Genomic DNA, 17,254 nt, shown 5'->3' on the forward strand with positions numbered 1-17,254 from the left:
TTCTGATACAGGAGCATCATGGTGAAAGCAAGCAGGCATATGTGTGGGGTTGGGGGGCGGGGTGTAACCCTCTCTAAGGAAATGAAGATATTCGAGCAATGACTGAAACAGGAAGTTCACAGGTAGGGGTGGGGCAGGAGCAGCCCAGTTAAACCTGGGGAGGTTGGCAGAAGCTAAGGAGTTTGAACTTCCCTTGGGGGTGGGGAGGAGTTGGATGCTACCAACATGTGGTAAGCAAGGGAGGGAGAGGATCAAGCGCCTGCTTTGATGGCAGGGTGGAGGATGGGAAGAAAATGGCAAGAACGATGCTCAGGGAGACCAACTGCTGTCCATGAAGGAGGGAAAGGTGGGCTGGACTGCGGTAATGGAGGAGTCGGCCCAGGCCATCTGTGAGAGGGGCCTAGGAGGTAGAGTCAATAAATGAATAATATTTGGTACTGTCGAGGTCGAGACAGCAAAAAGCTTGTGTTCAAGCTTAGTGACAGGAAGGGGAAGAATAGGAAATGGTTTTTATTAGTGTACATCAATTATTCAAATTAATGGCATCTTTATACATGTATAACATGTATTTTGATAGTTCTCCCACTTTGTCACCCCTTGTGACCTCCATCCACTTCCCCATTGTTAATGTATGGGATCAGCCAAGGCACCCGCCAACAGACAAGCTGGTATACAACATGTGACGTGTATACATAATGGAGCTTTGTTTGGTCATAAAGAAGAGCAAAATCATGCGATTAAGCAGGGAAATTGACGGAACTGGAGAATATCATCCATTATGATATGCTACAGATCCTGGAGGCTTGATATCATGGTTTTCTCTCAAATATAACTAATTATAGATTGTAACAAAAGTGGTTGGGGCGTTTGAGGTCACCATGGCCTCTGGAAGGGGTGTGGGAGAGCTCACCCTTGGTTCTCTATCCATACCTAGGTCCAAGGAGTGGAGAGAAACCCATGACCCACGGAAAAGCCAGCTGTATGAGAACAAGGAAGATGGCGAGTTTTGGTAAATACACTTCTTTAAGGATGTTTGCAGTATTTATTTCCCAAGCCCTCCATCCCAACTGTTCCTTAAACTTGCACGAGGATGGAAACTAATGTTGCAAAAACCCACACAGAGGGAACCTATAGTCTTTACCAAGTCACAAAAGCTTTGAGTGACAGGAGTCATGGCCTCCCTTCTGGATGTAAAGGTTATCTTGGAGATGAGAGACTGGGCTCTCCTGGAAGCCCAGGGAGGGGAAGGGATACTTGCTCAGAAGTTTGGATTTGGAGGTATGATTGTCAACCCTGTCTTCCATCATCTGGGGACACAGCAGCTACAGTTTGCTTTGACAACACTCTCCAACAGAGTAACTGAAAGTGAATCTACCAGCCTGGCCCTGGGTGGAATATCATTGTCCTTGATTAGATGCTATTCAGTATTCCATGTCTTGAAAGCACGTGCCATGCCTTATGTGCACATCCTACAGAAGATGGGCGTTTCTTGGAGGGTCCTCTGGTTGGCTTAGTGATGCATGGTAGTGAGACTTAGCATGTGTCCATGAAAAAGAAGGGAAGCAGCTGGACATATCTGTACAGCAAGTGTGGCTGGGACCTTGGATTCTCCCTGGAGAACAGGAGAAAGAAAGGGAACTTGAGAGAGCTTGGCTATGACAGCACACACAAGACCTGCACAGGTTCAAGCGAAACAAAATCTCAGCAGTGGGAAGAGGACGCAGACACAAAGCCCCACCCTTAAGCAAAAGCTGTTTTCTCCAATGGAGTGTCCATAGGCCAGGGCAAGAAGTAGCAGGCCAGCATAAAATCAACCCCACTTTGGGGTGTGCTTTCTGTTTTGTTTTCATTTGTTTGCTTTTTAGTTGTCTGCTTTGGTTTTCCCTTCTTGTTGTGTTCATCTTTTGTGTAAGAAAGAGGAAGGACATAGTGTTGGGGACATAATGTTGTGGAGGTAGGTGGGCGGGGAGGAACTGGAGGAGGAGTGAGAACACAGTCAAAGTATACTGTATGAAAACAAATTTAAATCTTTTTTTTTTTTTTTGGTTTTTCGAGACAGGGTTTCTCTGTATAGCCCTGGCTGTCCTGGAACTCACTCTGTAGACCAGGCTGGCCTTGAACTCAGAAATCCACCTGCCTCTGCCTCCCGAGTGCTGGGATTAAAGGCGTGCGCCACCACGCCCGGCTCAAATCATTTTTAAAAAGAAGACATTTAGCATGAGTGAGATAAGGAAAGAAAATCTGGGTCTGAGTTACTCAGAATCAGAGAGACCAATGTCAGTTAGAAGGACAAATCTTCCACAATATCTCTAGGTTAATCCTAGCAAAAGGCTTGGTTTGCACTGTGGCATCCATGCGTTTCTTTAAAGACCTCAGCAATAAGTTTGCAATGAGCAAATGCAAGATTGCTTGCTAACAGTTCGAAGGACTAAGAGCAGAGAGAACCTGGCCTTTGTCCCACTGACCCTAAAAGGACTCGGTTGGATTAATGGGTTTGGAAAGTAGTTTTGCCAGGTGACACACAACACCCAGTCTTGTCTCTGCTACTGTCCTCTCCAGCATTGGAGGGTAGTCTCAGGTCAGAAAGGCATGACACTGAAGGTGCCAGAGATAGACTTTGGTCTTTGGGAAAACCTATGGTAAGTCACACATGGGGACTTCCTCTGATTGGACAGACATAGGGAAGTGGTGGGAAGCTGGAACTGAGGACACGGCCGGAAGTGACTTGGGCTCCGTGTCTGTTTTCCACAGGATGTCCTGTCAAGATTTCCAGGAGAACTTCTCCTGCCTGTTCATATGTAACCAGATCCCGATCACCATGGATCATGGAGTCACACCCAATGAGAGCTGGCGACAAATGAGGTTTACAAACCAAGTGATCTCAAGAAACAGAGCAGGTGCTCATTCTGCCAGGCCTGTACCTGTCAGCCCTAGCTCTATCCCAACTTTTCTCTGACTCTTGTGTCTGGTTAGACCACTGGCCTGATTCGAGAGCAAAGGAGTCAGCCTCAAGAGGCAACTACCCTTGAAGCATGATGGCTGCTAATGGGGGTGGGTGGGGCAATCACTGTTCCTGGCATCCAGTGGATCCTGCCAATCAGCTTCACCCATATCCAAGGTGGAGAGCTGGCTCTCCAGTAAACACCCAAGACAGGAGGAAAGGTTGTGGAAAGAGCATGGAAAAGGAAGTCAAAGACTCATTGACTTTACATCGTCATTTCCATACACTATCTTGTTGTTAGGGAATCAAACTGTTTTCTGTCTTCAACCTCCACAGCTGTAAACATTATAAACTGCAACCCCTTCTTACCCCCTTGATGCTGCAGAGCACCACCCATATACGGGGTGAATAATGCTGTCCTGCTCATAAGATAGCAGTGGTAGGCACCTCTCTCATGACCCTTTGCTGTCTAACCTGCTTCCTGTTTAAGGTGCTTCCTGTTGTGTAGAGTCCAAGTGAGCTAGCAAATTCTCCATAAAACTGGCTGTAAATATATATATGTGTGTGTGTGTGTGTGTGTGTGTGTGTGTGTGTGTGTGTGTGTGAGGCAGAATATATATTCACACCTGCTTGTCCAGAAAGATTTCCTTCGATGACCCTAGACCTTAAGGTGTGCTTCCTTCTGTTCTCCGGGCTATTGAGATCACTCTGCTACTCAGAGAGCCTTGTCACCAAGGAGGCCAAGAGTGGACTATACAAAACTAAGTCCATTCTTATTCGGCTCCCCCAAGCAGTGCCTGCCTGACTACACCACGAAGCCCCTTTCCTTGGATATCATGAGAATCAGTGAACTAGTTCGGCTTACACAGCAAGGCTGTTTATAGGAACACCTTTCAAGGAGGAGAAGGAAGGGAATAATCCAGTGAGTGTCTGCTATATGCTGCTGAGGACATTCTAATCATCATCTACTTCAGTACTCAGAGAAAGGCCATGACCGTGATAGTCTTCTCTGTCTCCCTATTCACCTTTCAGAGCTCATCTGTTGTGACCCAGGCCTTTTGAAGAATATCCACTCACCTATAGCCTGGCTTTCCTGCACCGCTTTACGCAGTTGAGTCTAATAGTTTCCATGTGATCTCGACTCTTGCTCCGGCTGGGATAAGTGTGCTCAGACATAAGAGCAGTGCACATGACCAGCCGACCACCTATTTCCACCTGTCTTTTCTGGTGCTTGGTGATTGATGCCATTCAAGGCTCTAGTGTTTATTTATTGCCAGGACAATAAGTTCATGCACATTTGAAGATCCTATACTGTTACTAACGAGCCCTAGACCATGGTGATGGGCTCTTACAATCCCAGTGCTAAGGAAAGATGGATTCCTGGGACTCACTAGCCAGCCAGCCTAGACTGCTGGCAAATCCTAGGCCAGTGAGATTCTCTATGTCTCAACACAACACAACATAAATCATTGGGCAGAACATGGAGAATGAAAACTGGAGGTTGACCTCTGGCCTCCACAAACATGTGTACACACACCTGGATACACACACACACAGAGGAATGGGGCTGAATTTATAGTTTAGGAGACATATTTGCTCAACTAGCCCTACTACTACCTTCTCTGTCTTTAAGAGGAAGAGACTGAGGCTTCGAATGTAAAGAACATGTTTCATAGCTTCTAACTATGTCTGTGGAGGCCTGGGCCTTAGCTTTCCAAACAGAGTTTAATCCCAACCCCATAAGCAGTGTCCTGGAAGCCCTAGGGGTGTTCTGAGCCCCAGTAATAGCTCTTTCCTTTCCAGGAGGACATGGGAGGGATATGCAGTATCTCTTTAGTGTTCAAGAGCACACTGCTGGGAATAATGTTGTGGTGGCCTTCACAATCATGCCACAAAGCCTGAATACAGAAGAGGAGAGATTTCCACTACAGTTCCAGGTGTTCAAGGTAAGCATTGTGCTTTGGCTTTTGTTCGTGGTAGATGCTGTGTACATTTTGGGCTAGGTAGAGACACTGGCCAAACTGGAAGATTTAGTAATAAAATCCCAAAGGCATTAATATGTCCAGCTCTAATGTTATAAGGATCAGACTTGACTATTTTTATATATTCTTAGTTATTGATTTATCTATGTGCAGGTACATGCACATGTGAGTGCGGGTGCTCATGGAGTCTAGAGGAGCATTGGATCCCTCTCGAGCTAGCCTTACGGCAGTTGAGAGCTGCACTATGCAGGTGCTGGGTACAGAACTCGGCAAGAGCAGCGTTTGTTCTCAACCCCGAGTCATCCCTCCAGCCTCTTGACTGTGTTTTAAATGGCAGCTGTCCCTTACCTCTGTCACTTGTATGGTATAGCTTTTCCAGGTGTGCTTCACAAGCTAATGCCTGGGTCTCAAGAAGCATTCAAGTTTAAGACCAGATTCTATAATTATGCAGATTCTTTGAGCAGCTCCATAACCCCTGAATCAGAGAATCTTACATGCAGAGTCTATCAGTCTGCATTTTAACAAGTTCCTCAGAGACTGCCTACCTGGGTCATTTTTAAAGATCATTAATAAAAATTTGAAGAAAAGCTTAAGACACACACACACATTTAAATTCAATTGGTGAATTTTTTTCCTCTTATGTCTAGGGTCTAGACTCTAGACCAAAGCCCAGATACAGCTCAATGGTTGACATAGAAGACCTGTTTGGCTGTTCATCCAAAACTGGGTTTTCCCTTCAGCCCAGATTCCTGTGCTCTATTGACTGCCAACCAGCTCCCTCACTTCCCCCAATGCTAGCACATACACATACCATGAAATAATTAACTAAGAAACTATTTTTTTTTAAAATCCTACCATTTAAAAGAGGAAAAAAAAACCTACAAATAAAATCTAATGGCTCTCCTGTCTCTTCTCCTAAGAAATTCAAAGCATTGCAGAGGTAGAGTGAGTGATTCTCATTTCATCCATCCCATAGCCTTGTTATACAAATAAGACTATGAATCCCTGAGTAGTTCCCTCTTCTTGCATTAGAGTTGAAGAAACTGGCACGCAGGTGTGTGAAATGGTATGCCAGCGTTCATGGTGAAGCTGAGACTGGCCACCAGATGCTCCTGAGGCCTGCAGTCAGATGCACCTGTCACACAGCTCAAAAGCCTATTGACACACTCTAGTCTAGCCTATAGACTAGAGATGGACTTACCATCCCAGAACAACTTCTGTTGCTCAGTGGGACAAAGCAAATTACAAAGACATTGGTGTCAGCCCATTTGTGGCCAGACAAGTTCCCTACCTCCTCTGCTCATGGGGCAACTGTCCTGCCCACAGTTGTGGCTCTTGCCAGTGAGGAGGCTTCATAGATGTGGTACTGTAGAGTCACAAGCATGTTTTTATCTAGTGTCTCAAGACTATGGTTATCCCCACTTTTATAGATATGAAATACAAAGCTCAGAGGAAAGGAAATGACTTTCCAACTGCTGGGGTGATGGGTAGAGCTTAATCCCAGAACCTGTAGGTTCAGGTCCACGGTTCTCATCAGGGCTTAGATACTTCCCTTTCTCATGGTACCCAGAGCAACAGGAGAATCAAGGACTTGGGCTCTGGAATGAGAGCCCATTGGGTTCTACTCACTTAACATAGTTCACCCTTACTTATTCCTACATCTTTTACTGAATTCTTCAAGAGTCAAGTCTCCAACAGAAGGGATTCAACACAATGCTTTTGAGTTGTCTCAGGCCTGCCTAGACTATCAAAGAGCATCATCTAAGGATGCAATAATGGACAGCTGTCATTTGAGTTGCCACCCAGCACCTGCCTCCATGCTGGTGGGAGGAAACTCGCAGGTTTCTACCGCAGTAGCTAAGGAAGCCAAATATCCCATCTTCAGCCCTTGGATGCTGAAGGCAAAGACTTGTGACCTGGGTGTTTCCACTGGGGTGTACCTTTTACCTCCATTCCAGACACCTTGCCATACACACATACCCAGTCACACCCATGCTTGACTAGTAACTCCACAAAAGAGGTAGAAATGAACACGCAAAAACTTACAGCAAATCTTTGAGCCCAGACATAGCCATATAGGTCAGTCTGTAGGGTCAGGTCTAGCTGTGGAGCCATCTTGTGCAGCTTCTACCTACCTTTTGAGCTTCATTTTCTAGATGACCCCACCCACAATCAAAGGACAAACATGCTTATCATTCAGGAGCTACAGTGAGATTGTAATCAACTCTCTTTCTAACAGGTCTCCAAGCTTCCTTCTCTCCTTTGTACAGAGATAAGTTACTTCTCAGCTGCCCCTCAGACCAGAGGCGTCCTCAGACTTCCTGTGATCACATTGATCCTTCTAGGACCCTGATTGAGTTAAATACCAGTGACCAGTCTAGACTGCATCATAAGATACTTGGGGGACTGGAAAGGTTGCTCCGTGGTTAAGAGTGCTTACTGCTCTTGTAGAGGACCTAGGTTGGTTGCTAGTACCCACATAGTGGCTTGCAACTGTCTAGAGTTCTAGTTTCATGGTTTTCAATGCTTTATTCCTTTTGGGCACTGGGCATGCACTTGGTATATACCTGTATATGCTGGCAAACCCGCATAAACAAAATTTTTAATGTTTTCTCTTAAAAAGATGCTTCAGTTCTTTCTGTATTCCAGCCAGAAACAAACAGTGAGTTTGCCAGCATCCAGGCTTATGGGACTCCCTAGGGCTGAGCAATTATGATGCTGATGCAGCTGAAATGGGGCTCCAAGCTTAGTGGGAGCCTGCAACTCCCCAGCAGCTGTGGGCACACTGTTCTATCAGATACCAGTGGCGTGTGAACAGGCAAGAAAAGGCCAGGACAGATAAAAAGGGATAAGAAAACATGCTCTTCTGTCCCCATTCCCTAAAGGTTCACACACAGGCCAAAGTTTGACACCTCACTCCCAGTATCCATGACTAAAATGTCTGATCACACCCAAGTGGTTGGTCTGCATGTACAGGACCTCAGCTCACAGTAGAAAAGAATCAGAACCCAGGCTAACAGGGAAGGCTTTCTCCTGGTGGGGAGTGGGGTATCATTGTGAAGGAAGCAACACAGCTTGCCCTGTTCCTCCCTAGCCTTCATTTCCACACATATGGAATAGTACTGGAGCATCTGTTCAAAGGACTGTAGTGAATACCCTGTATATCATCACACTGAAGGACTCTTAACATTGCAGAGGGCCATAAAGATAGAACTGTGTCCTTCTACTAGATGGAAAGAGAGGAACAAACATGTTCCCCCATTCACATTCTCCACAAGGGTGTGGGTATCCCTAGAACAAACTCCTATGTGTTTACAGTTGTCTAAGGAAATCAGAGAGGCTGTCTTGTCATTGGCACTCTCCATATTACAGCATTTGCTCTCAACTTTGGGAAATCTGCCCTTGACTGAGATTATGTCTTCTCTCTGGTCCTGTCATGTCCTCCCATTTCCTCCTATATCACCATCATAGCTATGAACAATAATTGCTAAGACATAGAGGGGACACTGCCCAGTCTTAGATAATCTCCCTCCCTTAGTTTTCTCCCTTTGGCTGCTCCCTACAATAGGATAGCTTTTCTTTTCTACAACTCTTCACAATAAATAAAGAATGTATCACCACTCCCAGCACCTGCTCTGTGTGCCAGACAGGCTGACCACACAAGAAATAGCATGGGCCCTGAACTATGATGGGAGACCCAGTTGTCCTTCTGTTGTGCCTGCTTCCTGAAGCCTTTTTCTCTGTCTTCCACAGGTAGACTCCCAGGTATGTCTCACTGATGTCTTCGATGACTTCTAACACCTCTGACGCTGCCCGTTGGTAAACCGTTATATCTCATCCAACTGTTGTAGCTACCCACGTACCCAGGTCTACAAATCTCTTCAAGCTGCATCTTGAATCAGCAGTCATCTTAGTGTCTCTAAAGAGGTCAACAAACTGGGATTTGGCATGGAGGGTTTGGCATCTTGGTTATATGGTTGGACCTCACAGGATTCTCTCTTTAATATCCAAGTTGCAGGGTGCTGCAACTGTAAAAGCATCCTGATGCATTTGGTCCTCATAGAGAAGCTTGGTCCAGCTGATTCCCATGCACTGAAGATGAGGATAATAGTAAGGAGTAAATAGGAAAGAGCTTCAGATGCTTGAATCAGTCCCCAAAACTACCATAAGCTGATGCTCACAGGCTTCATACAGCTTCAAGGCATAGCCCTACCTCTTCTCATAAGCAAATAGATATCTTTTTTATTTTAATCCAATAACATGACCTGACCTGATCAAGTATTGATTGGAGAAAAAAAAAGTCTGAAGGCTATAAGAAAGGATGGCAAGGGACAATGGAGTTCAGAGGGCCAGACCTCACAGGCACAGACCTGGTCTTGCAATGTCTATGAACTCTGAGTACCTTCCTCTGCTGCCGAGAGGAAAATACAGTGTGTGGACAAAGAACAGGATGTGGTCATTGCCCACAGGATGGTATCAGTGCCCAACCCCAAAGCTATTCCAAGGCTCCAAGAAATAGACAATGTCTAGAGTAGCAAATCCAAGAGCAGAAGGACTCAAAACTCCATACAGAAAGTTGGCAGCATAGAAGTCTGTCCCTTAGTCATGACTCAGCCACAAAGCTGGGCCTTAGAATCTGCTTAGATCCCTGGTACCCCCACCATCAGAAGAAAACTTAGAAGGGCTCTGAGGGAAGCTCTCGAATGAGTGGAATGGATTCAATCCAGTTCTCTGAGCTGGAGAACACAACAGAGCAGGGACCTGAGCCAGAAAAGAGCATAGACTCTACCATTAGAATAACGGGGTCAGTTCTGTAGCTGCATGGCCTTGAATCTGCATGATGCAGCCCCTCGGAGTACCGGACCAAGGTCTCCTTTCACTCCTGGTCACAGTGCTCACTGTCACTGAGCAAGCCCACTCTGAACAGGGCTTTTAAAAAAACAAAAAAGGCAATGGGGGTGGGGAGCAGCAGGTAAGTAGGGCCATCGAACTTAGCTTGTAGGAGGAAGGCTGTTCACACACCTCTGCACACACATTTATACCTAGTGCCAGAGGGCATAGCTGCTCTTTTGGAAAAGTACCAGCCCTATCAACCATTACTTCTGTCAAAAGGACATAAGCAAGCCAGGTCCCCAGCTCACAGTGGCTGCTTTTGAAAGAAGCAAAACTGCAGTGGGGGGCGGGGGGGGGGGTTCCCACTTGCCCTATGCTGTACTCCCAGGACAGCGGCCTAGTCCCTGCCTAGGTCTCATTGCTATCTCCTGATAGAAACTTCCCCATTGCCCCTGTTCTTCCCCCAAGGCAGAGCCCATCAATAACCATTTCATGCTGCATAACCATTCTAAATGGAATCGCCATGCTCATATGTAGTAGGAAAATTTGTTTAGTAAGGGGTTTTTATTATATAATATGTATGTGACATCTGGTAATAGGAAATGTGTTATATTTATTGTTTTATCTGTAAGAAAATTTGAAATAAAAGGGAAAATGATTGAGACCCATTATTTTCCAATGAGAAGGAATCCCGGGGCTCTTGCTGGGGAGATGAAAGCGAGGGAAAGGAGAAAATTCAACCCTGCAGTTGTATGGCAGCATATGATTAAAGGTTTAGTGGAGACATAGCTTTGGGGACGCCAGAAGAAATTCAACACCGGAACAATGTCACTAGTCCCCATGTCTTGTTTGCGCATAAATAAGAGAGAAAACAAGAACCCCAGGATGCTATTAGATTACTGAGATAAAATCACCTGTCAAATTTTTGCGCATCCACTGTAGTGTCTAGAGTCTGCCAACTCCAGCCTTCTGACATTGCAACATGATTTTGTCATCTACAAATGTGTCGGGCCACATGCATAGCTGGGACTCACGTGGCCACAGATAACAGGCAGGATGGGACACACCTGGCAGATAAGATACTGTTGTGTGGGGGGGACATGGTATTTTAAATTTTGAATCTGAGTCAGCACTATGTCCTTTTCCAGAGCTTATAATGCTGTTCCGGTGAGCAGAGAAGGGCATAGAAGGGAATTTCCTGTCCTAGTGGTATAGAAGGGGCTTTCTCATAATAATCTCATTTCTTCTAGTTCCAGAATGCCCAGGGAAGATTGCCTCCTGCATTTTTCTCCCCATTTAAAAGTGCTGCCCAAGGCACAAAGTATGTGTCCAAGTGCAACCTCACAAGGTCCTTCCACCTGAATCCTGGTACCTATGTAGTGGTTACCACGGCAAACGGAAAAGAAGTGGAATTCCTACTCCGAATATTCCTCAAAATGCCAGACAAGCACAGGTATAGAAGCACTGGGGTCTTGAGTGATTTGTCTACTTCAGTGTGCCTTTGTGAGCAGTGCTCTGTGCATTGTGTGTTAGCACACAGTATGCCAGGGACACAAGATGAGTCTTGCTCTTGAGATGCCAACCAAAATGGGGAATGAGAAAGCCCATGAACTAAAAGCTTGACCTCAACAGCAATGTAAAAATCATACAAAAGGACTGAGTCAAGGGATGGCTTCTGACCACAGGGACTAGGAATGGCTTCTCAGAGTGAACAGCACTTGAGCTGGTCCTTGAAGGCAAACAGAAGTTATTAACTTCAACAAGAAGACCATACATGTGGGAAGAAAAAGCCTAAGAATAAACAGGGACAGAGTGCAGCCTTGGGCTTATTGAATAAGCGCTGTCAGTTGTGTGTACAGGAAAATCATACTGTGTGTTACAGTCATTCATTTGAAATATGGCCAGAATGCAGGGTAGACCAGGAAGATGGCCTGACCTGAAAACAGGCCTTGATTCTAGAGGACCTTGAATAATGTTAAGTCATAGGTCATATCAACAGATCCTGTCCCTCTGAGCCTGAGGTAGGTGCTACTATAGTCATAGAGATCTATATAAATACAGTGGATATGTAAGGGCCATCATTGCCATGTGTAAGGGCCATCACTGGCAATTCAAGATGGACCATGAGTCAAAGCTCATCTGCATCCTGGCAGCACAAGTCACCACCCATGTACATCTCAGTATGAACAAGTCAATGGTGAGAATCCCAGACTATGCCCACCCCAAATGAACATATGATCATTGGGCGTCTGTTGCCATGGTGACCTTCTTCTCATCCTTGTGGGAGATGTTAGTTGTTACCAAGTGTCCTTCATAGGTAGACCTCTGGGAATACAGTGTGGGTCATTTTTGTCATGCTGTCCCCCTGGTTTTCTAGGGATCCAAGCAGCAATTTCAACCTCAGAGCCCTCAAGGTAAGTGTGCAGATCTTGCTTGCCATCTTTGTTATCTATGTCACATCCCCCAAGAGCTTCTTCCTCCCTCCTGGTCTTTCCTCTTCCTGGCTATGGAAAATGGAGACAATATGATAGGCTATTGGTAGCTCTAAGAGATGGGGCAGAAGTCCAGTCCTCCAATACCAGACCAAACCCAAGTATCTTCTTTCTAACAAACTTTAGTTTCCAACCTCCTTTAAAGTTTGATTTCCTTTACCTCTGTCCTGCAACTACCAGGTGAATCTGTTGTCTTGGATTCAGGCATCATCCTTCAGTCAGGCCAGCTCTTACTAAAACAAAGTTGTACCAGATGAGTGGCCTCTTTCCCAGAAATGTAATATAACTGTTTTCCCTTTGATCCAGGAAAGTCTTCCAGAAAATGGATCCCAAAATAGCAATTCCTACAGATACATGGATCAGGTATGCTATCTTGCAACCATGGACCTCACCGTGGTGAATGGGGAAAAGTCTAGGGACAGAAACATCTCCAATTGCTTATCGGAAATGCACAAGAGCCAAAGGACTTGATCATATTAGCCCCTTCCTATCCCTGGACCATCCCCAGATTCTCTAGTTGCCAAGCTCTGGAGACAAGTGATGTCCCAATGTGGGTGGAATCCCATTGGAGCATAAAGCTTAGGCAAGGAGAAGATAATTATGAGCTGTGTGTAAAGGATATATTGTGGCTTAAGCCTTTAGACAAGCAGTTGGCAGAAATCTTTCTTTCTGGGGCTCGGCCATTCCCCCCACCCCAAACCTGGCACTGTTTCTCCCTGGAGCTGGCCAGCTTCAGAAAGCCCCAACAGCTCTCTTCCTGCCAAGCCACCTATGTGTACCCGGGGCTTTCCTAATGGTTTAATAAACTGTAATAAAGAACTCCTTGACTCCTCGGGATAAAAGAGCTGCCAATGGTTCCGTGGGATGGGCCCTTTTACCATTAATAACAGTGTCAGTGTGGGAAGCAGAAAATGATATAGATGCTTTTGTGTACCATGGGCCAAGCAGAAGCTGAAGGAAGGAAGGATGCCAGCCCCCTGCCTCTGTACTCAGAGGGCTAATAGCATGGTGGTATCTCAGATGTAGATTGGACCCACACACCAAAAGGAGAGGGGGATAGATGGATAGTGTGGCTAGAATGAGGGGTGACTGTTGGAAAGAGCAGCCCTTCCACACTTGTCCAGGATTCAGGACAGTTCTCACTGAAACAAGGTTGACCCAGAAGACCACTGTCCCTGTCTGTGAGTTCCCGAAGGCAGAGACAACTTCATATGCATTTCTTGTCCCCAACCACCGATCACTGTCCTTGGCCCAGAGGAGGTGCTCAATCATTTCTGTCAGATTGAATTAAGACAGATTAGCTCCTCTGGAGCAGATGCCTGAGCCTGAGTTAGCTTCTCTGAGGTGGCCAGCAGGACCTGATTAGGATGCTTGAGACCAGGCTTCTTCAGGGCAGGTGGTACATTTTCAGACAGGGCCATGCCCCTTGTACTTCTAAAATAAAAATATAATCTGCCATATGATAAGATGGTCCATAATCCCTCATCAGGACTTTTCCAAGCACCAGACAAATGTTTGCACCCTCTAGGGTGATTGTTAGCTGGTATTGGACATCGGTCAGAATTAGAATAAGGCAGACGGGGCATTGTGCCTAGGTCACCTCTTAGGCAGGTATCCTTGAGCAAAGCACCCCTGGCACCACCCTGTGCATCCTGCAAACCATGCTCAGAGGTTGTGGCTCCCAAGACATTTTAAAGCAAAGCATTTCTCATGCATTCGCTATAACCTCTCTCCTGGTCCCTCACATTGGTTTTAACTAGACGTATTCATACAGTACTTACCAGCACCCATTGATGCTAGTCACTTTTATTAGCCACTGCAGTTGTGATAGCATAAACAGACCTGCCTGTCAGAAAGGAATCGTGATGGGACTGGAGAGATGGCTCAGCAGTTAAGAACACTGACTGCTTTTCTGAAGATCCTGAGTTCAAATCCCAGCAACCATCCGTAATGAGATCTGATGCCCTCTTCTGGTGCGTCTGAAGACAGCTACAGCGTACTTAGATATAATAATAAATAAATCTTTAAAAAACAAAAAATGAAAAGAAAGGGATCATGTTTTTAGTCTCCAGGATTAGACAGAGCAGACCTAACCACCATCCTTTACGAATGCAATTGGCACACAGTTTTCAAACTCCTAGGACATTTCCCGCAAATACCTCGCAAAGCTTTGATGTTCCACAGTCCCTGCATGCAATCCTTGGGGAACTTGTTTGAGCAACCATCATTGTCATGCCTGCTATGAGTCTGTGAATGCTTCCAGCAGGTGATAGAGTATACAGCCCAGGTCCACATGTGCCCTAGGTGTAATATGTAGAAGGAAGTAGATGTGGTCCACACTCAGTTCAGTTGGCTAGTGGATAATCCCGTGAAAGTGAGACCTTCCTTAGTGTATCAACTTCTGGAAGGGGTCAAGAATCTTTGGAAGAAAAACTCAGTTAATGATAGGCACATAAAGCTAACTTCTCTGATATCCCCCAAACTATGAGGTTAGAAAAATGGCCAGAGGACCAGCATCAGATACAAACAGCTTAGAGTTTATGCTTCTCTCTGTGGGGCTTTGCAAAGACAGGATCTGAGGATGCTCTCTTGCTTTTGGAGCAAGGTGGTGCTGTCAATGTTAGGAGGAGAAGGGATGGTGTGTGGAGGCTGTGAAGGCTGTCTTCTGTGCGGGGCAGTCGCTAGGAAGCACTTTCTGAGACATGGACTGCCACTCTACAAGTCCACCACTGAGAGACCTAACTCCAGCGCCAGCTCCCTGAAGCATAACAGTCATACTTTTCTGTAAAGCTGTCATCAAAGGCACTACCCACAAGGCTGCCCAGTGCCTGTCTGCTGGAAAGGGTTAGGGACATGACCCCACCCCAAGAGCAGGCCTAGAAAATGCCCTCTTTATCCATGACTGTAGTTGCTTTCTGTTTTTAATCTAAGCGAAGTTATAACACCTTCCCTTTTCCCTCAGTACCTGAAAGACTAAGTATTATGTTCCCCGACAGCAGCTTCTAGTAGCCTAGATTTTTGAGTACGGTTAGCTCAAGTTGTCACACACATATGTATACAAAGTCATCACACATCTCATGGTCTTTCTGAAAGTGGAGAATACACCTAAAGGGCTGCACTGGTCATCCTGCTATGGTCCTCCTGAAGGGGTCCCTCAGTGTCAGCCATAAAGATAAAGGGAACAAGAAACACTTGTCAGATAATAAATGCAGGGAGACAGTATGAGGGAGCTCACACCAGGATCCAACCATTATGATGGATATTCAAGGAGGGAGTTATCAACATAGCCAGAACCCATGGCAGGCCCAGGACGAAGAACAGGTAGACGTGCTATGGAAAGGAGGGCTCAGAAGTCAGAGAGCTGCTACAGAGTTTTGGAGATTTGTTCCTTGGTTACTGACTCCCATCTCACAACCCATTTTTCTCCTGCGTTTTGAACCAGGGGCTGGACATCGATGCCACCCAACTTCAGAGCCTTCTCAATCAGGAGTTCCTAACAGGTACGTCAGCTTGGAGGCCTGCTGCCCACCACACCTTATCCCCATGTGACCTCCCTCAGAGACACATCAGTCTTCTCCTTCCTCAGGGCCTCCAGGGGACACTTTCTCCTTGGACCAGTGCCAAAGCATCATGGCCCTGATGGATGTATCCTTTGCAATCACTCCCCTCCTCCTATAGCCCGAGGAACCCACCTCCCCCTGTGGGCTACCCTAGGATTCTAATTACATACCAGATCCCTCTGAATCTAGCTTATCATCAGAGCCATAGCAGTAGTCACTACTGACTGGGTATCACAAGGAAGTGAATTTGTAATGCTTGCAACAGCCCTTGAGATGCAACAGCTATTATCCCACTGAACAACAGAAGACAACAGGGGCTGCCTATCTTACACAGCTAGTTGGAGGTTAATGCATGGATTTGAAATAGACGTTGAAGCTTCCAAGTCCCATGTTCTAACCTCAGCGATGCTACCTTCTCCAGTCAGATCTATTTTCCCTTCGCCCTTTCTTCCAACACTGGAGAAGGTGTCACTGCTTGGGTTCCTTACTCAAAAGGCTCCTAATTGAAAACCACACCAACCTCACAAACCTTCTTGTTCTGCAGTGCACAGTAGCGGAACCCTTTATGGCTCACGTGGCTGTTTTGTCCCTGTAGACAATGATCTTGGTCTAGCTTCATGGCCGTGAGGAGCAGGGCCAAGAACCAAACTTTAATTGTGTTTATTCTCTTCCCAACACCCTCTCCAAGAAGCCTTCCTCCTTTACTGACCTTCCCCCCTCCAGGCAGGAGAAACACTGGCCATGTAGGAAGGATCCCAAACCTGGCAGCTCCTCCCCAGGCTGTAGCTGTCTCCAGAGAGAGACAGATCACCCCTCTTTCACATGGTTAACAAGGCTCGATTGTGAATTCGAAGCCAGCCATTGTAGAACAAGAAGGCTTCTTGATGGAATCATAAATCAGCCCTGTCTCAGCTGGCTGTGGTCTGGAGTCACTGGAGACACACAGAAGAATCCAAATGGCCCTTGCAGCCCTGTGGCCGGGCACCCAACTGCGGGAGGAGGAGAAAGGGGTAGAAAAGACCTGTGCATTGTACTGAGAGACTGCAAATAGAGCCTCCCCTGGGGTCCAGGGCTAGGCTAGTATGGTAGCTCTCAGAGTTCAATTATTTTTTTCCCTGCATTAGTTGCCTGTCAAAAGGGGTGGCCGGGAAGCATTTATAAACAGGAAGCAATCCAGCGACACAGGGCCCAGGGATGTCACATTTACCTATCCACACTATTTCTGTATTTGCATATTCCTCCTCCCCAGCCCTGCCAGGGAGCCCAGCCAAATGGTGGTTGGGGGCCCTCTCTCTTTCTCTTCTGCTGGATATAACTGAAATTGATGCCTCGCTCTCAGAGATCTTTCCTTCTAACAATACATTTTATTTTGGAAAACAAATCTAAACCAGGTCACCTTCAGATACAGTGGGAGCCAGCTGGCAAGGGGCCAGCGTGGCGCTGGGT

At 46.2% G+C, this 17,254-nt stretch overlaps 1 protein-coding gene across 1 annotated transcript in view; it reads left to right on the forward strand.

The window, feature by feature from the left end:
* Positions 1 to 17,254, forward strand: part of Capn13 (calpain 13) — an 86,129-nt gene that overhangs the window by 51,786 nt on the left and 17,089 nt on the right. Inside the window, exons 8-15 of the mRNA XM_021150095.3 lie at positions 935 to 1,009; positions 2,752 to 2,897; positions 4,745 to 4,896; positions 11,007 to 11,209; positions 12,134 to 12,170; positions 12,555 to 12,611; positions 15,691 to 15,748; positions 15,835 to 15,893. Of these exons, the coding sequence (XP_021005754.1) occupies positions 935 to 1,009; positions 2,752 to 2,897; positions 4,745 to 4,896; positions 11,007 to 11,209; positions 12,134 to 12,170; positions 12,555 to 12,611; positions 15,691 to 15,748; positions 15,835 to 15,893 (787 nt within the window). The remainder of the gene's footprint in view (positions 1 to 934; positions 1,010 to 2,751; positions 2,898 to 4,744; positions 4,897 to 11,006; positions 11,210 to 12,133; positions 12,171 to 12,554; positions 12,612 to 15,690; positions 15,749 to 15,834; positions 15,894 to 17,254) is intronic.

Source organism: Mus caroli, unplaced genomic scaffold, assembly GCF_978045245.1.
Source record: "Mus caroli unplaced genomic scaffold, Mus_caroli_1 scaffold_18, whole genome shotgun sequence".
NCBI classification, from domain to species: Eukaryota; Metazoa; Chordata; class Mammalia; order Rodentia; family Muridae; genus Mus; species Mus caroli.